Genomic DNA, 25,790 nt, shown 5'->3' with positions numbered 1-25,790 from the left:
ATAGTTCAATAAACGATCGACCAATACTGGTACGTCAACGAAACGCGAAATCTGTCGAAAACATCGCCGTTGTCCGTGAGAGTGTACAGGAAAATCCGGGCACTGGATTTCGCGTCGCTTAGACCATAGACATCGACGTGTGTTTGCTGAATGGGCCCTGGAACAGTTGGCAAACGTTCCAGTAAATACCGGGGAAAATTCTTGTACCTAACGAAAATCCTTTTTAACACCAGATCAAAAATACTGTCTGTCGATGCGCGTTTTGATAAACATGTTAACATCGTCAGGAGATGACTAGGACAAGCTCAGTCATAATTAATGAATTTCTATCGATTACACAAGCGTTTGGTGTGGTTGTTAGCAAATGTGAATATAATAATAATAATATAATAAATGGTCTTTATTTTACGTGGCGGAGTTTAGCAAAGGACAATAGTAAAATGAAATACAAATGTTTATGTTTGGATCACTGTTGACTGAGCAATTCAGTTTTAATTTTACTTTTGAATAGCGGTAGTGATGAATTTTTCAAACATTCACTGAATGAATTATACATTGTTACAGCATGATACGTGAAGGATCGTTCATAGATAGTGCTGTTATGATTCGGAATGTCAAAATTATTGTTAAATCAAAGGTGTCTTGAGTGTATCTGATGTCTGGTAAGAAATTTGTTTACCAAATAAGTGGGTTGTTGTTTTTTTATCAGTTTGTAAATGAAACAAGCGAAACTCCATTCCCTTCTGTTTTGCATCTCTAACCAATTCAATTGATTGATTGAAGGGATATCACATGGTCTCTGTAATTCAAGCTGAACATTAGTATAATGCAGGCGTTCTGTACTTTCGAAATTTTTGCAGAAGTTATGGAATCGATACAAGGGCCATAGATCACATCGTAATAATTAAACATAGATAGAATAAGTACGTCTGAAAGGGTAATTTTGAGAGACCTACTAAGATAGTGTCCATCAATATACAAATCGATATTATCTATGGCCCTTCCACGATCTTTGGCTTTTCCAAAAATTATTAAAGATGATTTACTAGGATTAAGGTTTTGGCAGTGTTGCTGCGAAATCCGAACAAGATTTTTTATATCATTATTGAGCGATGTTTCGTGATCAATAAGCTGATTCACTTTATCGGAATAGTACAAGTAAGTGTCGTTTGCATATGTATGAATGTTGAATAACTTAAGAACCTTGGAAAAGTCAGATGTGTAGATAATAACGAGTAACGGGACGAGAATTGAACCTTGCGGGGCTCCATGACATACACTCAGACTGACTACCATTTACCAAAACATGTTGCTTTCTATTGTTTTTAAATGAACTGATAAAGGCACATGTCTTCATACTAAAACCATAAAAAACAAGTTTAGCGCACATCAGATTGTGATTCATGGTGTCGAAAGCCTTACTGTAATCGAGATACAAGAATAGAGTGATCTAGCACTGAAGATTGTGAACTGAACCGAAACAAGTGTTTTGAGGTTTCCTGTACATATTTATTTTCGTATATCGATAATTTATAAATTTTCTTTTATTCGTTTTATAGAATGGCCTAAAAATTAATGCTGTGCTATAAAATTAATCAGTTACTTTATTAGTTTAAGCATTACTTTCTATTGAATTGAAAAAATCATTTTTAAACGGAGAGACCACGAAAAGCTATTAAAGTCCAAGTCTTAATTCGCCGGCTGCAAGTTTCTTGTTAATGATCAATGAAATCGATACCTCTAATAACATTTAATGTTGAAAGAGCCTTAAATTTGTGTCATATTCTATTCTTAGTGTTGGAAGTCACTCGGATCGAGAGGAGAGAAAGACAGCGGTGCTGGAAAAATAAACTATTTAATTCTCGGAATTGATAGTTAGTCCCGTGGATATGCTGAAAAACGTAATTATTAGGTTGTTTCGAAAGTGAAACAGTGAATACTTCTTCAATTTGATAGAAATGGGCGTCATTTGGATTAGTGCACTTTTGATAAGGTAACACAAGTCGATTATTTCAGTCAGCATAGACATTTTGTGCTCGTGATTGGATGAAGTCGACGAAGACCGTTTTTGCCTGGTCCTGATTGGCGAAGGTTCTACCAGTGGGAAAGTTATGGAAGTGCTTGAGGTCTGGGCGAGTATGGTGTGCCGAGGCAAAAAAATTAAATTTGGAAAAAGTTAACAGCGTCAAATTTCTTCATTCCCAATTGTTTTTTTTTCAAAAATGCAGGAAGAAATATCAGATATACAAAAAAAATCTTCAATTTAGATAAAAACTAGTTGTTGCTCGTGGCTTCGCCCGCGTAGAACTTAGTTTGTAACATTGTTTCGTGACAGACCATTTTAAACAAGTAGTTACAATATATTTTTATTAACTCAAAACTTCAGGTTCCCAACTTCAAAACTGACGAAATTCAATAAAACTTTGAACCCCTATTTTCCCCCTTGGGGGTGGACATTCCTGATTCCCTTTCTTGATATTCATTTACGCTATACAAAGAACCTAACCTAACCTAACCTAACCTAACCTACCTGCAGTAGCTTCGGATGTACGTTAATATAAAAGCTGGCAACAGCTAGTAATTTTATGTTTTTAATTTAAAAATAGAGTAACTAAAGAAATATGCCAACTGCACTAAGTAATGAATAGTTTCGAGAATCGAATTTTGTTACCTATAAGGAAATTCGCAAAACTAACACAACCGTCAACGACGTCTGCCCTCACGCGTCTGCCGGCGTTCGGGTCGCGTTCTCGGCGATGGCGCTTCATTGCTTAGACCGGCCCGCACATCGTCCCCGTCGTCTTACAGTAGACGCGACGCGTAATGGCTTACTGCGTTGCGTCAAGTTAATATTATCATAATATATTTTAAACGATTCGTCCAAATGACTTACTGTAAAAGACAAAGTTTATCTATACTTAATACTTTAAATGCCAATTGTATCAATTTTTATAAGAATTTCACAGATATTATAAAATGTGCATTGTAAAAAAAGTATCCAATTTAATTGCATGTATGGCTCAGTATTTTGCATCTAGGGGCTACCACATAAGAGATAGTTATATGCTATCGGGACTTTTATTTAAAACTATTTAAGATAAACAATCTTACGGTACATTATCTGCATGTAACTCCAACGGTATAGGTAGCGCACGCCAAGATTGCTCTCAGGTAGCCGACTTACTTAATAATAATCGTTATATTATAACAAAAATTACACAAAACCTTTGTAAATTGTAGCCTCTATATTATTCTGGTGCATAAGCTGTATTTATGTAAAGTTTCATCTAAATCCGTTCAGTTTTTTAGGCGTGAAAGAGTCGCAAACATACATACTCAAAAACTTTCACATTTATCTACTTAAAATGAATATAAAGACACATCCTTAAAATCCAATAAGTAAAAAAATATGTATTACTTCATGATGAAAACTGGTGTGTACTCCATACTAATTCTTATCATGTTCCATTCGGTTGTTGTTTACTTTTTTTACTTCTTTTTGTACTTTAAGCTACAAAATCATTATATGAAAAATTCTGTATTTAGTTTCACTTTACTTTAGTTCGTGATAGGTATTAAATTTTAAAATTCAAACAATGAATGTTGATGTGTTGGGCAGAAGAAGGATACGTAGGGTGTACCTCAACGAATTTCAAGTTGCTAGAGCAGTGGCATTGATTCAAGTAGGGTATTCAAGGCGTCGTGTAGCCCAAATGCTTAATGTGAGTCATTCTGCGGTTTTCAGAGTTTGGAATCGCTACCAAATTTACGGCATAGTAAAAAAATTGTTCCATTTGGAGATGGATCCATAATGGTATGGGCTGGTATAACTTTGACAGGACACACGGACCTTGTGGTATTTCGGGAAGGGACTTTAACGGCTCTCCGTTACATAAAGGAGATATTGGAACCTCATGTCGTCTCATTTGTCCAAAATGTGGGCGCTGGGTTCATTTTACAACAAGATAATGCCAGGCTACACGTAGCCAGGGTCGTGAGAAATTTCCTACAGGAGCACAATATTGATGTCATGAGATGGACAGCTAATAGTCCGGATTTAAATCCTATTGAGCAGCTCTGGGATGAACTGGAAAGACGTTTGAAGGATCATTAACCCTTCCAAAATCTGAACCAAGTTGCAGATGCTCTTTTGACGATTTACGAGCAGTTACCACAACAAATAATTAGACATTTGGTGGAAAGCATGCCTCGCCGTTGTGCCGAACTTCTTAGAGCCATTTTTCTTAATTTTTTTCTAAAATAAATTTTATTTGTTTTTGACACTCATTTGCAGTTCTTTTTAATCGTATTACCAAACAGCATTTTGGAAACAACGTAAGTTAAATTTGATAAAGGCACCCATAAACTATTTTATAAATATAAATGTTTGACAAAATAATACATATTTTTTTTACTTATTGCATTTTAAGGACATGTCTCTATATTCATTTTGAGTAGTTTAGTAGTATAAAAGATATAATATAATTTGTTTTGTTCATAATTTTGAACCATTTTCTATTATTAAATTACTCCAAATTGTATTTTATCAAACTTTTTTGGGTATTTGTTACCTTTCACAATCTGGAAAATATAAAAATTATAATGGAGAACTTTATACAAGTGTAGAAGGGCAAACTTTTTAGTTTACCCCGATAAGTAACTGCGTAAAAATCAAAGTATTTTTTTCCACAAAGAAAAGTCTTCTATTTATCAGTAACCTGTCGTATTAAACAATTTTGCCTATCAAAAAAAAATGTTAAGAAATAATACTTATCTTTTACGTTTCGGAGGCCAAAATCTGCCTCCGTCTTCAGAAATGGATAAAAAATTCGAATATATTCGCAGTTATTAATTTTTTGCTAGTTTATTTCTTTACTTCTTCGACAGATGTCAAAGAAGTTTTGAAATATAAAATTATGTCAATGTTGTTGATTGACAACTGAAACATTCGATGTAATACAAGGTACTCTCCGATATCGGTCTGTTGACATTTCGCCACTATTCAAAGTTTTCTTCAAGATGGGTAGTCAAGTACGGTCTATTTCTAAGGAGCTTTTCGAGATACAATTCTCTCCAGACATGAGCATATACGCTGATTCCTTTAGCTTACGTCTCTTAGAATGAGGCCCATTGGTAATCATTTTTGTCCTATTCCATTCCACCCGATGTTCACCGTCTGATTTTAAAATGTTCTCCATTATAATTTTTATATTTTTCAGATTGTGGAAGGTAAAAAATACCCAAAAAAGGTTGATAAAAAACTGATTTTTCCTCCACAAAAAATGACTTTCGTTGAATATCCAAATTGTAATAAAAACCCCAGCGGATAGTTTTCCTGGCTTTAATTAGAACCTCGTGTTTGAAGTAAATTTAATTCAATTCAATTCATTAACTCATTTGATAACAATGCATATATTTTGGTTACTGCTTTAATATAGAAGTACTTGGTTTAGGAACAGAAATTGCCTAGGCAAAGATGCCTGTATTGCATTTCGGCACCCTTCCAGTTGCTTTCAAATTTGTTTTATATGTAAATTTGTTGCAAGCATAGAGTATATAATCAATCGAAAAAATTGTTTTTTAATAATCAGGAGGTTATGCTACGGTTATTGACGGGATCATTTTTTTAGAACGTTTCTGTTTTCACGCCGGTAACAATAAGTTCGTTGTGATTTTTCATCACTCTTGAGCCGTGTCTTTGGCTGTTGCAATTTTTTTTTTGTTTTATTTGATTCATGCTCATTCTTTCAGTTTGTTTTGCACTCAATTTCATGGTCGAATCCTTGAATTTTGTCATTACTTAACCCACATAAATTCCAAACGGCATAGCTAAACGCCTTTGCAGAGCTCGACTCACTTAAATTATCGTTAGATACCGATCTTGAACACTTTCAGTATTATTTGTGGTGTCTTTATTTTAAATTTGACGAATATAGAAGTATCAACTGGATAGTTTTCACTTATAGTCTTTGTAGATCACAAAAAATATTGCTGGAAAAGCTATACCGCTGCGGAGTGAGAGATGAAGGTTAGTCTTGATTCAAAAAGCTACCCTGGAAACCACAAACAATATATAAAGACCAGTTCTATTTTAATTCATTGCTTTGAAAACAGGGATACCCCAAGGTTCTATTTCAGTCCGCTGCGACATTTAGACCTAGCCCGTCTAATCGTCGCAATCTCATTCATAATACTTGCACGTAAATATTTCTCGAAATTTTGATCAATTGACATTTTGGTCAGTCTAAAAAAAGAACATTTCAACTTTCTCGATTGATGCTGGGAAACGACATTATTCAAAACAAAAACTCTGACAAAATGTTTAGGCATTAATATAGATCAAAACTTAAAACTTGTGGAACATGTAAAGAGCACTAAAACTGATTTAGCATGGGGTTAACTTGCGTTAATAATAGTGTCACACAAGGTAGGTTTTCATTCTGGTAAAAGTGTTTATTAGGTTAAGAGTGTATTAGGTTTCTTCATTATGATTTCCTACCATGTAGTAACGACTACATCTATCAATTTATTTTTTATTAGGTCATGATACAACTTATAAAGTCTACTTTAGAAGTGTATACTTGGTTTCGAACGAGAATGTGCTTCGTGAGAATTCTCATGATTCTGATTTAGATACATTAAACATCCCTGCCTTCTCATAAATCGATATTGTTACAGCTTCAAAAAAATTAAAAAATTAACTCACCGCAGGCGTTGACAATGTTCCTAGTTTTGTGATAAAGTACTGTATCGACGTTCCATCTATACCTCTAGTGGGCATATTCAACTTGATTTTAACAACTTGTGCTTCCCTTGAGCAGGGGAAATCAGCTTGAATTTGTCCGATATTGAAAAAAGCGACTCTAGCGGTATCACAAACTACAGGGCAATTTCAATTTTATGTTTTCTAAACTCTTCAAGATATGTGTGCAAAATGTTATGTACTCCCATATTCAAAAAGTTATTTCTCCTTCTCAGCATAGTTTCGTACAACAAAGATCTTGTATGACAGATCTTGCATGTTTAAATCAATATGTCTGTACGTACCTGGACAAGCAAAAACAAGTCGATGTTGTTTATTTAGACTTTCAAAAAGCCTTCGACCAAATAGACCATTATGTTCTTCTCAGCAAATTGACAGAATTGGGACTCTCTAACCAACTGCTTACTCTAATTGAATAACATCTAGTTAACTGAAAACAATTCGTCGAATATGAATCTTTCAAATCGGCTCAGTACGTTGTTACATCTGGGGTACCACAAGGTTCTAGTCTTAGACCTCTTATTTTTTATTTTTAATAATGATTTGGCAACCTCTTTGAGTATTCCTAGCCTACTATTTGCAGACGACCTAAAACTATATTATAAAATCGACGACATTACAAGCTGCCAACGTGTACAACATGAATTAGTTGTTATCAAACTTTGGTGTAATGATAATCGTCTACAACTGAACGTATCCAAAAGTAAAATAATATAATGTACAACAAAAAAGCTAATTTTAATGTACGATTATTCAATCAACAATACTACAATCAACCGCGTAGACGAGATAAAAGATCTTGGTATAACATACGACAGTAAATTAACATTTACAACACATATAAGGAATATGACTGCTGATGCAAATAGGATGCTTTAATTCATTTACATAAATGGCAAAAATTTAAAAAGTATTGCCACCTTAAAATTGCTCTATTTTGCGTATGACAGATCTAAGTTAGAGTATGACTCTGTGTTATGGAATCCAGTTTACGACTAGCAAAAAACATCAATTGAAAGCATGCAGAAGAAGTTCCTAAAATATTTATATCTAAAAGTTGTTGGACAAAACCCCACGAGAGGCATCGACAATATTGACAGTACGGTTCTTTTACCCGAAATCAATTTCTTATTACTGTGACAAAACACATCTATTTGATTTATTTCAATTTTAACTTGTATCGTTTCGCCATCTGGTGAATTTTCTCGGTAACTTATCCGCCGCAGTGGAGGCCGATTCCTGTTGTTTATAGTTTTCTACCGCCCTTAATCATGAGTAGCAACAGTCCTCATGCCCTCCGGGATAGGCAACCAATATTTCACATTGACGGTTTTTTGCATTTGCAAAGTATTTCCAGTGTCGGGTTTTTTATGAACGAAGGTCGAGATTCTTTTTCGTCTCTAGAGACCTCAGTGAAAACTTTTTTGATGCGCCATATTTGCTCGATTGTTCGAAGATTTTTCTGGCTTGCTTTTTAAAGTGAACTTCGTTCTAAATTACCTTACTGTGGTCCTTAGGACAGGATTCACCGTCGAGTCCCGTGCCTGTAATTATTTTAGGTGGGTAATGATTTTTATTACTATAAATGATGTAACACGTGTGTGAAGTTTTTATTAACTACTTTTAACGACTTTATTGAATCATTTGTGATTATTTTAGAACCAAGTCAACAACCAAATATGTACTCTGTCTCCCCCCTGAACTGAAAATAGACTGTTTCGCCTCCTATCCGGTGTCTCATTGGATCAGCAGCAACCCCTTTCAAAAAACCCTGAGATTGAACCCTTACAGTACCAAGAAGTGAATATCAACACAATCTGAAATTCTATTGCGAAGCATCACGCACAAATGTTATGCTACGATCACCATTGCAGTAGCTTCAATAAAATCTGTGAACATTGCGATATTAATTTCGACTCTCTGAACGCCTTGGTATCATGTATCCACAATCACTTTTAATCTAATATATAAAAATGGATGTTTGTTGGTTGGTTGGTTGGTTAGTTGGTTGGTTGGTTATAAACTTCTACATCGCTCAACCGATCGTGATGAAACTTGACATGTATACGTAATTTTTCATAGAGAAGGTTTTTAGGCTATCAATTTTTCTGTAACTCGCCACCAGACGGCGCTGTATAAAAATTTTTTGAAAGCACTGTTCTATAACGCTGCACACGCCTAAGCTAGTCTAATATATAAAAATGGCTGTTTGTTGGCTGGTTGGTTGGTAAGTGATGAACTTCTACATCGTTCAACCGATCGTGATGAAACTTGACATGTATAAGTAATTTTTCATAGAGAAGGTTTTTAGGCTATCAATTTCTCTGTAACTCGCCACTAGATGGCGCTGTAGAAAAATTTTTTGAAAGAACTGTTCTATAACGCTGCGCACGCCTAGGTTCGTTGATTATGATTCTGTCAAAACATTAGAACATCAGCGATACAGCAACATAGTACTAGTAAAACTATAAATAACATTTGTGTCAGTACTGCTACATTGCATGATTTGTAACTTTTTGTGTTATATCTTATATATACTTTGTTTTAGCATTTACTATTATACATTTCTTATTTCCTTTAGTTTTAATATTTATTTCATATATACTCTGTAATAATAGCATTTTCTGTAACTGGGTACTCCTGTTGGAAATAAATCGCTTTTTTTTATTTATTTTTTTTCATTTTACGTAAAATACTTTCAGATTTTTTATTTTACACCATATTTTGATATCGCCATAGCTGGTTAAGGGTGCATATGTAAAGTTGTTAATTCTGAGTCTTGGTACCTAACAAATAGTCAGGATGTTTCTATCTGTTTCCTTTAGTGTTCCACAGCATTTGCAAACTAGTCTACTGCCGCTGTAACTGATAGCTTCATCAACCTCTGCTCTGAGTGCGGCCTGACTGCAAATTATAGTTCCAGACACATTGAAGGAATTGGTCTTCTACATTATGTCAAGATATAAATGGTATAGATTCAAGAATGTCTCCAACACTGCTTTTCCTGTGGTTCTAACTGCTCCCGTTATTCCCAAACTAGCCTAGTTTGTTTATAGCAGTCGCTTGTTTCATCTTTGGCCACCAAACTAGAGTTGCATATGTCTCCATAGATCTAACCGCTATTGTGTAACAAGGTGCACGGCCCTCTTTGAAGACAGTTTTTTTTACCTTGGGAGCTGTCTGACTTGTCCATTTAGTCCAAGTCTCCAGAAAACACTGCAGACTCTTGGGCTTATTGCGTTTATTCTCCCATCTTCTCATGACACCCATTCTCGTTTCCTGTACTAGTTTGTACAGGTTCCATGTTGGATGTTCGTCATATTCCTCTGGGCGTAATTTTGTACGTCCATATATTGCCTGCCTCCTGTGATTCAGTGCCTCACATTCGCATAAGATGTGTAGAGCTGTTTCTATCCCTTCGTTGAATAATCTGCAGCTGAGGTCTCCGTTGTACAGCCCCATTTTATTCAGGTGTCTTCTAAGCGGACAATGACCAGTTAGTAACCCTGTAATTATTCTGAGCCGATCCCTACTATATTGAAGTAGTTCTTCGGTTCTTTTCTCGGACGGTTCCCCAATGAAGTTTCTGCTGTGTTTGTTGCCAGGTACTTTTGTCCAGTACTCTGTGTGTTCTTATTGGTCCATGTGCTAATCTGGTTTCGTACCAATGATTTTGGTACCCCCAGAGCTGGTTCAGGACCTATATATGAAGTTCATGATCCGCGTCTAGCGCATTTATCAGCTTTATCATTACCTGTGATTCCTGAATGCCCTGGCACCCAGTACAAATTTAATTTGTTCCTGTTTGCAAGTTCATTCAGTTCTTCATGGCATTCCCAGACCAATTTTGATGTCACCTTCGGGTTTGTCAGAGCCCCTAGTGCACTCTTGCTGTCTGTAAAAATATTGATCCGCTCATTTCTTTGAGGTCTCAATTTAATAAGCCTTACACACTGCACACTTCCGCTTGAAAGACGGATGTGTATAGTTCTAGAAGTAAGCTGTAGTTTAGATTTCTATCCGCTCGGTATATTCCAGCTCCCGTTCCATGTTTGGTCTTCGATCCATCTGTATACCAGGTGTTTTTTCCAAACATGTTTTCGGAATGACTAATGGTCTTCCACTCTTCACTGCTTATGATTTTGGCCGTCAAATTTGTGTTAAAGGTGTACTTCGGTGTCATGTGGTCCGTGCACATATTCAATATGTGCTCCTCCGCTTGTTCCGAAATTTCTGTTCGGTCCGATCTTTTGTAGTTCGGTGAGTTTTCCAGTCTGAATTGGCCCATCCTGGCCTCCCCCATTATCACAAAGTGTAAAGGAGGTAGATTCAGGAGTGTCTCCAATGCAGATGTTGGGGTAGTTCTCATTGCTCCCGTCACTCCCAAACATGCAAGTCTTTGCACCTTGCCTAGTTTGTTGATGGCGGTTGCCTGCTCCATCTTTGTATAGCCAATATACAATGTCTGGTTTAAGCCCCCATGTTTTTCCATAGGTGCGTCAGGCGAGCATCAGTGCTACCTCCGCTTTCCTCTATATCCTGGTTCCAGGTCAGTTTGGAATCTAGGATTACTCCCAGATATTTAACCTCCCCGACACTTGTATTTCTTCACCTCGAAGTTTTAGAGGTCCGAGACCCTCCGTTTTAGTCCTCTTGGTGAATGCTACTATGGTCGATTTGGATGGGCTTATGTTAAGCCCTTCTTCTTCGGTCTTCGGCCTTCTGCATGCATCCCTTCACTACATTATTGTATTTACCCTGGACTAGGATGACAGTTACTACTGTGTCCCCCATTGTAGTCAGGTATACCAATCTCTGAGCTTGCAGTCTATCCGCCTGCAGATTTGTTAAAAATTTGAATGGATTGAATGAAACAACTTTCGTCTATTCGAAGATTTTATTGATTTAATTTTTTGCTTCCAAGGCATTCCAACAAACAATGTTTTTTAAAGCTACCAAAACAAAAACACACCAATGTTTTATGGTATCTATTCTTTAGGTGTCTATCGTCGATCCTTTCTCTTCAAAGCATCTGGATAAAGTGACACAAAATAATGTTAACCGTTTTTCCCTTTTTGCAGATAATGGCGAAATAAGGAAGACCGACAATAAGACTGAAGAAAACTTAATAGTGCCAAGAAGGACGAAAGTCTCTAGTATTTCTCTGAACATTCCGGCGGCCGGACTTGGCAGTCGCCCGGCCTCCATCGTCAGCACCACCACCTCCGACGAAGGGGCTTCAACGAACCCTCGCCGAAAGTAGAAGCCAAGCTGAAGCCCCACGAAGAGTCCCTCTATGACTTTCCCATAACCGAAGATAAGTCTTTCAAGTCTCCTGAGGACCTGAAAGAGCACAAAGACCGCAGTCCTCCAAAACTAACCCCTGCCGAAATAGAAGCACTGTACGCGGTGCCTCACAAGAAGATGGTGAAGCCGTCTATTGTACCGCAGAATTTGGAAAGCGCCTTCGCCTACGAAGACGAAGTGCCCCAGTACGCGGTTCCCTATAGGCCCCACAGTCTCAGTCAGCAGAAGTCCATCACATCTACGGACTCGGACGTGTCTCAAGTAACGGTAATACCTCAGAGGCCAAAAACGAATTCGGTATTAGCGGATTTAGACAGCGAGAGCAGCTGCGAGAATCCTTGCCAAAACGAACCAGATCTTATGAGTAGCGATAGGTTAAGTGCAGAAAAGTCTGATAGTAGTGATAGTAAGAAATCGGAACCGTTCATCATGGTCCGCGAAGTTATACAGATGTCCGACAGGGGAGCTAGGACTCAGGTCGTGCAAAAGGCCGAAGCGAACCTGTTGGATTTGAACGATGTGGAGTACGCGGACGCTGGGAGCGACCACGATCAGGAGGGTAGCGTGGTGGAGGAGGAGAAGGTACCTGTTGCCGATGCTATGACTCCGGACGAGGCTGAGAATTTGTTGAGCAACAAGTGAGTAGTACAGTTATTGCATATTAGTTAATTTCCAACACTATTAGGTGTTTCTTTTTTACGAGAGCTGATACTACTCCAAAACAATATGGAACTGTCCTCTTATTTCATATTCGTCTAAGGCAGTGGTTCTTAACCTTATAGTCATGCGGGACCATTTGATAAAATTTCTGTCAAGTCATGGACCACCAAGTTGGTTAATTAGTTTGTAGTTAATATAAAGTACCTTACGATAACTACAAATAAATACAGTACAGTAAATAAATGGAATGGTTGTTCTAATTCATCTATAAATAAAATGCCCATAAAATTATTTAATCATTAGGTAAAATCTGTAACTAACAAAAATTGCATTATAAATTAATGCGATTTTTTGTGATTGCATACTCTTTACTAAATTCTGAATCCATGAAGAGACGAGTATTGAGTGCTTTCTTATAATTACTACTTTTATAGCTATTTTCATCGTCAAATCAGAGATTTTTTGTTTTTATCAATGCTGAAAGACCGGAGCGCGAGAACCAAGCATAGCAGGAGCACTGTCTATACAAAACCCCATAAGTCGTTCCCATATAAGTCCATGTTTCTCCATATATTGACTTATTGCATCCATAACCTGCACCTTGCGACGTCGTTTCAAGTTCTAGAGAAAATAGTAACTCTTCTTTAAACATCTAACATATTTATTAGGATGACTCCGCGGACCGCTTGGGATGCTGGTCCGTGGACCAGCGGTTAAGAACCACTGGTCTAAGGCTATCTATTTAATTTAATAATTAGTGGTAGTGCGTCCGACTAACGACTGGAAGGTCGTGAGTTCGATTCCAACCTTGACCAGATATTTTTCTCGAGATAATTTATCTAGTTGAAGTTGGAATAATTCTGCAACGTTACATGGCTGACGGACTGCGAATAGCCATGATGCTCCGTAAGGTGGCTCGAGGAGTTATTAACATTGCCTATCCAGGACACGAGGCTAATGACAGATGTAGTAGTACTTTTCATTCATAGAAATATCAATGAAAGTACTACAATGTCAAAAAAGTATTGAAAATTAGTCAATGAAACACAAAATATTATTGAGTCTAGTTATTATATCGCCTCCAAAGTAGACCGCTTTCGAAATAATACACTTACGCCAATTAACAACTCAATCATCAAAACTTTTTTAGACGCATTTTTTGAGTCGAATCCGGTAGTTGCTTCAATTTCTCTTTCATGTCATCTTTCTGGTGCTTCGAAGTGGTATACTTTGAGAGTGTTACTATCTTCATTCGGGTTTGAAGGCCGTCGTAGTTTGGAACTGCATCCTAACATTTCGCCAGCACGAGTGGCTGGCTTCTTCAGAGGTTTATTCATCTTGATGATTCACCGATGACTGGTGATTTCCCCCCCCCCCCCACATGCCCCCTCCCGGGTTGAGTACCCTGAGTTGAAATCTTCCCCACTCGGTTGCTGTGTGCAGAACATCTCGTTCCGTCCATCCACCCCCGCTCCTCTGGAGCGGTCCCCAACTTACTGATGGGCACTTCAGCAAGATTGACATCTGACCTACTTTGGTCGAAAGTTAGTCTTTAGGTGCTTTTACTTTCTAATCTAATGTTTTTTGTTTTATCTTGGCCAACAGAATTTTTGCATGGGGTCCCCAAAAACTAACCGGAGACGAGTGTCTTTATATCGCGAGCAAGTGTTGTTTCCCAGTGAATCTGAAAATGAAGTGAATTTTAAATCTGGTTAAGAAGTTTTTATACTTACCACTCTCGGGGTGGTCTCTGGTTCTGCTTCGTTGGCCTCTTGTGTTTGTCCCTCTGTCGGAATCTGGGGCTATCCCAGTGCATTGTGTAGATCGCTTAGCGCTGAATTGTCCTGCGCTCGAATTCTGTCAAACGTGTCTTCTGCGTGTTGTCTCATGTATACGTCTACCTAGTGTATGGTCAGGTCTAGATCCCGGGATATGTACCTATTCGGTACATATCTTGGAGCGTTTACGGCGGCCCTTACGCACGCGTTCATAAACGACTGGATCTGTCTTCTGTATGTCGCTGCGCACTGGCCCCAGGCAATGCAGGCGTACAGGATTATCGGTAATATTACGGTCTTTATCATCAGCAGCTTCACTTTCAATCCGATGTTGCTTCTTCGACCTATTATTGGTAGATTATGTCGGGCAGAACTCACCATTACTATTCTCTACCGTACGTGAGACCTGAACGGTAATCTTTTGTCTAGGTTGACTCCCAGGTATATAGCTTCGTTGGTCCACGGAATATCTTGTTGTCCGTTGTCTCTTCCACAGGTTGACCCATTCCTCTAATCTATCTGCCTGTTGCTGCAAGTATCTGTGACGTGCGCTTGGTTTGTCGATCTCGCCAGCAGAGCTGTGTCTTCCGCGTAAAGTGCCAACTTGTTAAAGTTGTTCTCCGGCTTGGGCATGTCTGCTGTGTATACCGAGAAGAGGTGTGGCGAAAGGACTGCACCTTTTGGGACCCCTGCTTCCAGTAATCGCATCTTACCATTTGTTTCGTGTAGCCAAAGTTGCACATTTTGGCCAGAAGTCCGTCATGCCAGACTGTGTCGAACGTTTTGGAGACGTCTAAGAAAATCGCTCCGGGACTGGTGATTTCGAGTTTGTAAGTTGTAAGACTGAGGTAGTCTGCCTCTCTTGTTGATGCATTGCTATTGGCCGAAGTGTTATTACCTGGTAATGACCTAACATTGCATTGCGCTGTTGCCACTTCAGCATCTTTTAGTATGGGATTCCAAATCCGATTAAGCGTTACCGCCTCCTCTTTTCTGTTGTAGTTTTCCGTATGATATGGATTTCTATAGCTTCCCGTACAAGCCAACTGTGGTATCCATGATCGGGGGTAAGTAGTTTCACATCTTCAAAGAGTATTGTGTGATCTCCTTCACAAAGTGCGTGTTCCGTTACTGCCGATTTGTCTATTTGACCTAATCTGCAGTTTTTCCGGTGTTCATTCAGCTTTGTACCCATGGATCTTTTTGTAGTACCGATATAAACTTTTCCGCAGGTGCAAATGAAGATAGTAGCACTGAAAATCTCGGCCGCGAAAGCCTCGAGATAATTTGAGATATGGAAAAAGAAAGAAGATGGTGGAAGCCATATCAGGTGAATACGGTGGAGGTTCGATATTCAAGAAATTCGTTCACAATGTGAAGTAACTTGACCATGGTTTTATCAAATGCGTAAGAACTATTCACTTCTTGGGGTCACCAATTGTAGTTTTTAATCTACTTTTAAAAAACGTTTTTGATTGAAGTTTTTATTAATTCTTTATTATAATTTCTAAACAAAATCATCTAAATTAACACATCTCCTAGCATACTCCATTTGAAGGAAATTGTAGGACACTACAACAGTAACGTTCCGGCCATTGTCGTTTTTGAAGATGCCACTGACCCATAATCCACACTAAACAGTGACTTTTTCGGGATGCATCGGTAGCTCTTGCAATGTTTGCTGCTGGTCTTCACTCCAGATGCGGCAATTTTGCTTGTTAACGTATCCATTCAACCAGAAATGAACAAAATTTTTCGATAAAAATGTGGATCTTCCTCCAACTTTGGCCAGCGCCCATTCACCAAATGTTAGACGTTGTGGGAGGTCGCGTGGCTTCAATTCTTGCACCAGCTGTATCTTATAAGGTTGTACACCCAAATCCTTTCGCAAAATTTTCCACGTAGTGAAGTAACAGAGGCCCAATTGCTGCGAACAGCGGCGAATCGACATTTCACGGTCATCACGAACACTGGCGGATACAGCCGCAATATTTTCTTCGGTCCTTACTCTACGTATGCGTGTTGGTGGTTTGATGTCCAATAATGTAAACTGGGTTCGAAATTTAGTCACAAGCTTCCGAATAGCTCCCTCAGTAAGCAGACGAAACTGCCCATAAATTGGAAGAAGTGCACGATGCACTTTCTTCAACGAGCATTCATTTTGATAATATAATTCAATGATTTTCAAGCGTTGTTCATTCGTAAGTCGATTCATGATTAAATTATAGACCAAACTGAACACAAGACACGATTCACGCGTGATCTGTCAAAAACAGTGTTGCCAAAAATGCCAGCAAAAAATCACTCATTAAATAACATAATTTAGTAATAACTGCAATCCTACAAAACACAACAAGATATTTACTTACATACCGTATAATGATGAATTGGCTAATAGGAGGCTGGATTTTGTCTGACAATGTGCTTGTCACGCTCTCATAGTCTTCTAACGAACGCACATCTAGTGGGCGGGACCATAACAAAATTCAGAAAGCTCTTCCTACATTTGACAAGCTGTAAGTATATGTGTTTGAATGAAGCACTATATAAAATTATCTACTATCTAATATGTTTGAAGGCCAATTATATCTTATAGGTAAAGTTTTTGTATACCAACTACGATTAATGAAAAATTATGTTATGTTCCTCAACGTACTTCAGAATGTATTGAACTCTATAATCTTGATGATCAATTTTCTATTTCTTTATTTGCTAGAGAATAGAATTAATTTTGTTTCAATTGAGCTATTCTAAGCCAGCTTTCTTTCTATCTAGCTCCACTTGACTCTGGATTTTTGCATTAACCAATTTAGGCGCTCTTCAAGCAAAAATAATATCAAATTAATTTCAATGTATCTCTTTCATGTTGGCGACTACTCAATAGGATTTTGGAGAAAAAAAATAGGTGAGTTCAATGTCTTGGTTTATGTGGAGGGTACAATAAGATAAAGTGCAATCCAAATGATGAAAATTGTGTTGAACTCAAATTAGGATTTAGAAACATTGTTGCTTTATTGTGTATGTCTGACTGTGTAAGTTGAATGCTGCGTATTTTATATAAACGTCAGTGAAAGTCTAGGTCTCATTCAATTCGAAATGCCAGTTGTGATATTTGTCTAAAGAACCAAATGGTTATTGACATGATTATTTAGTTGTGGAAAGAACAGTGAAATCTGTCGTGTTGGCACCGGTTATATCATGTTGGCACCGGTTATATCATGTTGGCACTAGTCATATTGAGATGCATTCCATGATAGCTGTATTGAAGGTTCACTATTCCTGGAAAAGTTCACTAGATATTTTTGCACATTGAATTGACAAAAGACTACTTTCATAGTTGACTGAAATACTTATTTCATTTTTAAAATAAATGTAGTATGCCAACACCTTGAAGTAAGTCTGCCAGCTTATGCACATGACCTAGTCATCATTGCAAGGAACACATCGGGCAGGGTAACCTGTAATGTCATTCAAAGAATGCCGGACAGTGTTCATAGCCGGTGCTAGGGGAACAGATGTCTGCAAACCCCAGCAAAACTGTTTTAGTCCCGTTCACCAGGAAAAAAATTCTGGATGATTATCCATTTCGTTTTCAGTGGTGAGGTCATTCCATTTGCGGTGGAGGTGAAGTATTTAGGTGAAAACTCACTTGGAATGCTCACATGGAAAGGGTTTTACACAAAGCCAGACTGTCCCTATGAACATGTAGAAAGATTTGCGGAATGTGTTTGGGCTCAGGCTTCGAACAAATCTATTGGATATGTGTTAATTGTCAAACCAATGATCACGTATGGATCAATTGCCTGTTGGCTGAAAGCTTTACAGCAAACGACTCAGACGAAGCTTTTTAGAATTCAGAGATTGTCTTGCACCACACTGCATGGAAATCTTTCTAGTCCTACATCCTCTCCACACTGGTCTTAGAGATTTAACAATAATAATATTATGCTTCAATATCATAAGATATAATCTTGCAGACAAAGCTTGGGTACTTTAAAAAATGCAAAACATACCAACTGAAAGTAAAATAAAAATATAAATGGTGCATGGGTACAAACTATGTTAAAATGGAGGATATAAAAGATATGTATTAATAAAAGAGTAAAAGTCAAGTTTATAATAGAGTAGACATAAAAAGTTACAACTTAATAAGTAAAGATAAAAATATGCGTAAGTCAGTTAAAAGCTATCGTGAAAATATTTATTCAAAGTATAATAGGGTCTATCAGATAGAAATTGTTTGACTAACTTCCTGAATTGCAAGTCATTTATATTGGCAGATATTATGTCCATAGGCAAATGATTGTACATTTTTTCACCGTTGTAAAATATGGAGTCTCTGGTAATGTGTTGGCACAGTGAGTTTCAAAGTGTGTCTGCAGTTTCGGGTGTTATAATGGGAAGAGGATGCAGCAAAATTTAATATATATGCTTATTTATTAAACACACAGAATCCAGTATAAATAATGCAGTTACCGTTAGAATATTATGTTTTTTGAAGAAGGTTCTATAGGAGTCTCTTGGTTTAAGGTTTCCTATATACCTTATTGACCTTTTCTGTAAAACTTTTGAATAAAGTTGGACTGCATGCTCCCCAAAACGGTATTCTGTAGCGTAAGTGAGAATCTGTGAGTGCAAAGTACGCCATCTTTGCAGAGCTGAACCCCAATTCTTTATAAATCACTCTAACCGCATAACAGCCAGAGTAGACTTTTCTAGTGAGTTGTTTAACATGATCCACAAATTTTAAATTCTGGTCAATGAAGACTCCTAGAAATTTAGTGTTATTTTTAGATTCCAGTGATCTGTCTTCAATTTGTTTTAGTTAAGTTTGATGAACAATGTAACAAGAATTCTGCATATTGCCAATTGTGCAAAACAGGCTTATGTGGAGCATAGCTGGCCGACACTGGAAGTCACAGCATTCTGTGAATGACCTTCAACTTGATGCCTCCAACTAACTTCAAACTGCCTTATATAGTTCTAATCCAAAAAAGAGAGGATTGAACCTCTGGGAGGAGGAAATAATAAGAGCATATAGCTATTGCTTCACATATAAATTAATGACACCTTTGGTTCTGATGCAAGTGTGTCCAATCACAGACAAATATCATTCTGCCTAGGGACCTTTGTGACCATATTTCAAGTGGAAATCTACGCCATTGATTTGTCACATGAATCGATGAAAAATTAACAAAACAACAAACATATACTGTTTTCACTGGAATTTATTTCATATTGAATGTTTCAACTACTATCATCTTCATTTGTTACACTCTCACTCACCTACACTCTCACTCACCATTCTAAATGAACTTTTCTCCTAAGTAAAGAAGGTTAAGATCAAGTCAGAAATAAATAAATAGTTTGATTATTATGGTTTGAGTATTAAAAGAGCATTGAGCAGATTTTTTTTTATTTACTAACAAAATGATACTAATGATCTGATATTACACTTAAACAATTAATTTTATGAAGGAGGGTTTCAGAGATATGAAATAGTTCTGCTCGAATAAAATTATAGGACTGAATATATGAGATTGAAGAAATTGATTCAGGATTAACAGTGGACCTAATTAATAATTATTATTTCGAAAATTAATGCAAAACTCCTTAAATAATATATCAATATCTATAGTGAAAACCCTATGTTGATTTATTCGAGTTGTTTAGGCCGTATTAGGCATCACACGTTAAAAGGTAAGACCTCGTTAGTCTTTAGCTCGCACAAGTTTCTCAACTTCTGAGAGTTGTCGTTCGTATGGGGGCGACAGCTGATTAACGGAAAAACAGATATTTTTTTAACCAGATAGATAAATAAACTTTAATGAAACTCACGTTTTACACAGTGGCGAAGCTGCCAAAAAACTACAATTGAAAAAATATATAATTCAATAACACAACGAAAAAATAAATGTGGAGAAGATCATAGTCATATTAATTAATATTGATAATTGCTTATTGCTTTTGCTTTATAAATAATGATTATGAACACTCACTTATTTATATATACAAGAAATATTCATATATAAATATTAATCATCAAAGGGAGCTATTTCAGAATTGGTTTAAATAATAACAAAAACTAACAAATATGATAATTTAAATTAATACAACAAACAGTTCTTAAATGCCAATTAAATTAATTATGTCTTGGAAAATTGTTTATTGTCATTTGGTAATTCGTTATATTCAATTATTCCTTTGTAAAATATAGATTTGAGATTTTTTTCTTAACAGATTGTTGTTGAGCTGTCTTGTTTGATGATGATTTACTTTTCTATATTATATAAACTCCATATGTGCATACTTTTAATTTATATATATATATATATATATATATATATATATATATATATATATATATATATATATATATATCCAACTATCAATAGAGCTTCCGTACATTTACAATTTTCTATCAATCGGGCGTCCGGTTTCAATGAGGCGTCCATATATGGACGCCGAATTGTTTCACCATGCCAGGCAGTTCAGAGGTTCCCTATCTTCCATCTGACAAAATTTCAGATGGGCGCCTATTTATCAATTTCATTGTCAAAATTATATGTATTGGCGTATATTCTAGTTGAGTCTTTTTTATTTTGGTGGCGCTCGGGAGGTACGCGTATACTTGTGCCGTATATTTTTCATACATGTGAGCGATTATGAGGCGTCCATATAACTGACAACAATGCAATAGTTTTTGCGAGAGGGAAGTCTCAATGATTTGTTAGAAATATCGTTGATTTGGTATGTTTGTAGGTCGGCGCCGGTTTCATACACAGGGTGACAATTTGAAAACTTACAAGGTCTATCTCTGAGCAACCAAATAAAATATAAGAAATCGCTGAAAACAACTTTCATAATACAAAGGGAGAAACAAATGATGTGATGACTAACTTGTTTTTTCTCTCACACCCTTGCCCCCAGCCACCACAACTTCATATTTTTGAAAGGCAACCACCTACTTGTGATACATTATCTGAAAGCTCTTAAGATATGCTCTTCAATGGTACTCTTCAAAGCTACATTCGATGCAGTAAGTTTTGGTTCATCAAATAAAAGAATTCATTCAGAATAAATTTTATTTTCTATTATTAATTTAGTAAATTTTCAAAAACATGATTTTTACCATCGTAGCATTAATATTAAGACTTGAATATTTTACGCCTCTTCTATTTTTTTTATTCGTCTCGATAATAGATAGGGATAGATAGGGAAGGAGAGTGGCACCTTGTTTTAGAGGTCTTTCGAATACCTTTACTACTGTGTCAACAGAAAATTTTTGTGACGATTAGTTTTCGAGATAATTTGAAGTTTTAAAGGTATTTGCATTGAGTTCAACTCTTTTTAAAATAAATCAAATTGTTTTTAAGGTGCAAGTTACGTTCAGAACTCTCATAAAAAAAATAAATTTTTGCTTTTTATGACAACCTGCTAATACGTGTCCATTTGATGTCGAATTATTTGTTTATTACGAGGAGATTTCTCCGGGGGATGGGGTTGGTTACCACCATTACATTTTAGGTAAATTGAGTGGCACCTACTTATGAAGGTTGAATTGCCTCTTCAAGAAGTTGTTAATAAGAATCACCGGTTGAATTTCCATCAATGAAAAATGAACCTATAATATGATTGCCTAATATTCCGGCCCAGATATTCAACTTTTGGGGATGTTGGGTATGTATTTCTGCGTATTGTCTTGGGTTTTCATCCGACCAATAACGGCAATTGTAACGGTTCACGCAACCATTTGAATAAAATGAGCTTTCGTCCGAATAACAGATGTTATAAAGCAGTTCGGGATTTTGCATTAATATTTCACTCACGCCCTCACAAAACTCCTGTCTTCGGTCAAAATCATCCTCATTGAGTTCACGAACAAGTTTAATTTTGTAAGGATGGTATTTGTGGTTTTTAAGGATTCTCCATGCGATCATATGGCTTATTCCTGCCATTGCGGATAAACCTCTGGTACTTAACCTGGGATTGGCGATGACTTGACCAAACACTACAATCGCATTATCGTCATTCACTACCCTTCTCTGAACATCACTTTTTTCATTTAAAACCGAACCTGTCTCCCTGAATTTTGTGACCAAATCCAGAACGTGATTTCTGCTTAGGTGTTTACCAGGTTTTTGCTCGTTAAATAAAATTGATGTTTTATTAGCATTTTGGTCGTTGCCAAAAAATGAAGCAATAACTGAAACCCTTTCGGCAGTAGTGAAAGAAATGTTTAAACAAATAACAATACACGACCCGTTTCAACAAAACAATCGAACGTTGTTATTTAACAAAAAATTGATAAGAAGAACTGCTTAAAATTTTTTTTATTTAGGCATACAAGTTACCGAGTGGTCTGTCTAATGTATTATCAACATGGCAATTTTAACTTCAAATTATCTCGAAAACTAATCGTTACAAAAATTTTCTTTTAACAGAGTTGTGAAGGTATTCGAAAGACCTTTAAAACAAGGTGCCACTCGACCTACTTTCCCCATCTAAATAAAGGTCGTCGGACGCACCTCTCTGAGGGGGTGCGTACTACAAAAAATCTGATTAGTCTGAAAGGTGTCCCCCTTCAATTAGAAATCGACGTGTCCGAGCTTTTTTGAAAATCTTACTTTTTATATTCAAAAACGGCTCTGTTAGGTTTTCGTTGTTACTCACTGTATATAGAAGAAAATGTAAATGGCGAAATGTATGATCACATGCTAGAAAGATCTATCGAACCTCGGATAGTTCATGAATTAGAGAATCACAGAGACATACACGGCAATTTATCTTTGAAAGAAAATGTATTACATTTTCAACAGAATGGGGAACCTTATTATTTTGTAGTTCCAGTTATTCAATGGTTAGATAATAATTATGCTGATCAATGTATTGGAAGAAGAGATTCTACTGAATGGCCTCTCACATCCCTGGACCTATCTCCTCTAGATTTTTTCCTCTGGGCCACTTACTTAAAATAGGTTGTTTTAAAGACGACGCAATCTGATTCAATAAAGCCACTGAAGGAAAGAATAATCCAAGAATGCTGAGCTATTTTCAGAGAAACATTTGCCAATGTTTCGGAATGACTTTCGGAAATGAAAATTGCGAAAGTTATAAACAATTTAGTGAAAAATAAAAAATGGGTCCAGTTTTTTGGAAATATCTCAAAAACTAATTGGAATTTTCAAAATCGAAAAAAAAAAATTCGAAAAGAGGAAGAAATTTCCTATCGAAAAGTCCTGACTACCGGAACTGTAGGACCAATATTTATAATTTTCCCGGAGCTCTGAAATAGAGCTCTAAATCGGGTGTTTAGCCGCGTGTAGGCCGTGCGTGTTTAGGTTAATTTTACAAAAAAAAAATTATAGCATATAAAATATATAAATTGAGGAATGAAAAAATTCAGTCATATACTCAAAAGATAAATTAACAGTAATCTGTCGGTAAAAAATTTTTAATGCAATTATTAGATTTATTATGCTATTGTTAATTAACAATTTTTTATCACTCGATTATCATTATTGCAAGTGTGATATTTTTCAAACTAAAAGTGTGGAATTTTTTTCCTTCCATAGAGTTATGATTATAACGGTTAGGAATTGATTTACTTCCAAAATATTGAAAAATTATTATTTTTCAGTTATTTATTAACCATTTACTGCATTTTTGAATTAAAAAGTTTATTAAATAATCGAAGAACAATTTTTTTTTGATTATTATTATTAGTATATTTTTTTTTCAAATCAGAAGCTACATAAAAATATTTTTTTCATCACCTATTGTTTAAAAATTTGTTATAAACAAATGCGTTTATAACATATTTGAATTTATTTTGGATCCTAATCTTTAATAAAAATTATGATTAAAAAAAAATAGCGTTTCTTGAAAAATTGTGTGCAATGCAAAAAACCGCATTTGTTAATTTACAATTTTTTTACCACTAATTGTCAATATTTCAAAAAAAAAATTTGTAAAAAATTAGAATAATTCGAATGAATAATTTTATAAAAAAAATCAAACTTCAGCTGAATATATTCTTTCATTAATGGAGAAAAAATGAGTCTAGCGATTTTTCATTGTATCTCCATTAGTTTAATGAATATAATAATTTAAATGATGAAAAAATAGATTGATTATAGAGCGCCAAAATTTATAAAATTCGATAAAAAATTAAAAAAATTAAAAAAAAATACAGGGTTGTTTTTCATTCATTAATTGCAACAAGAACAAAAATGAAATGAAAAAATTCATTTGTTTATTACAAATTGTTTATTTATAAAACAATGAAAAATTTTAAAAATTTTAATTTTTTTTTGTTCCAAATAATTGAAAACATTTAAAAACATTTAAAAAAAAATTGTCAACTAGTGAAGAAAATAAAAATATTAACAATAGCGTAATAAATCGAATAACTGCAATAAACATTTTTTACCGACAGATTATTGTTCATTTATCATTTGAGTATATGCCTGAATTCTTTCATTCCTTAATTTATATATTTTAAATGCTGAAATTTTTTTTAGTAAAAATGGCCCAAACAGGCACGGCTCACGCGCGGCCAGACAGCCGATTTCGAGCTCATTTTCAGGGCTTCGGGAAAATTATATATATTGGTCCTACAGTTCCGGGAGTTGAAACTTTTTTATAGGAAATTTCTTCCTATTTTCGAATTTTCGATTTTGAAAATCTCAATTAGTTTAGAAATATTTTCAAAAAATTAAATCCATTCTTTATTATTCTCTAAATTGTTTATAACTTTTGCTATTTTCATTTTCGGAAGTCGTCCGTTTTCAAAAACTTTCTAGACGCTATTCCGAATCGAATGACACCTCAACCATAATTTTCGGAGACTGCTGAAGAAAGTTCGGAAAAAAGCACTTCTTGATCAGATTAGTCAAGTTCAAACATAGCTTAACAATCTTTCAACAGCTACAGATTGGGGATGAGAAAAAACAGAGACTCTGTTTTTGCCCATGAAAACACCATAATCATTGGCAGGTTTAGAATTACTGAAACTAGTTCATTGTAGTTGCATAGTAGGTATCTAACTGCAGTAAAACTTAAAGCAGTAGAAAAACAGTGATGAGTGCATCCGATGTTGTTGGGATGATGACAATTTCAACTTCGAGTACGGCATGATTGTTGATCAACAAAATACTAACCATCCAGTATATCGAAAACTGATTCAGGCATTCTACGTATCAAACTCAGATACTAACTCTGACGGTTAAGAATGCGTTAATAATAAATTGTTTTGGTAATAAATGATAAAATTAATTATG

General features: G+C 35.9%; 1 protein-coding gene across 1 annotated transcript in view; it reads left to right on the top strand.

The window, feature by feature from the left end:
• Spn (protein phosphatase 1 regulatory subunit spinophilin) overlaps positions 1 to 25,790 on the top strand; it is an 83,792-nt gene that overhangs the window by 32,754 nt on the left and 25,248 nt on the right. The window contains 3 exon segments of the mRNA XM_023160826.2: positions 11,845 to 11,994; positions 11,997 to 12,708; positions 17,393 to 17,413. Coding sequence (XP_023016594.2) covers positions 11,845 to 11,994; positions 11,997 to 12,708; positions 17,393 to 17,413 — 883 coding nt within the window.

Source organism: Leptinotarsa decemlineata, unplaced genomic scaffold, assembly GCF_025532065.1.
Source record: "Leptinotarsa decemlineata unplaced genomic scaffold, Ldec_3_MD MMD2_P_RNA_scaffold_2, whole genome shotgun sequence".
Classification (NCBI taxonomy): domain Eukaryota; kingdom Metazoa; phylum Arthropoda; class Insecta; order Coleoptera; family Chrysomelidae; genus Leptinotarsa; species Leptinotarsa decemlineata.
Note: the sequence above shows the minus strand (reverse complement) of the source record. Positions and strands in the feature narration are given on the sequence as shown.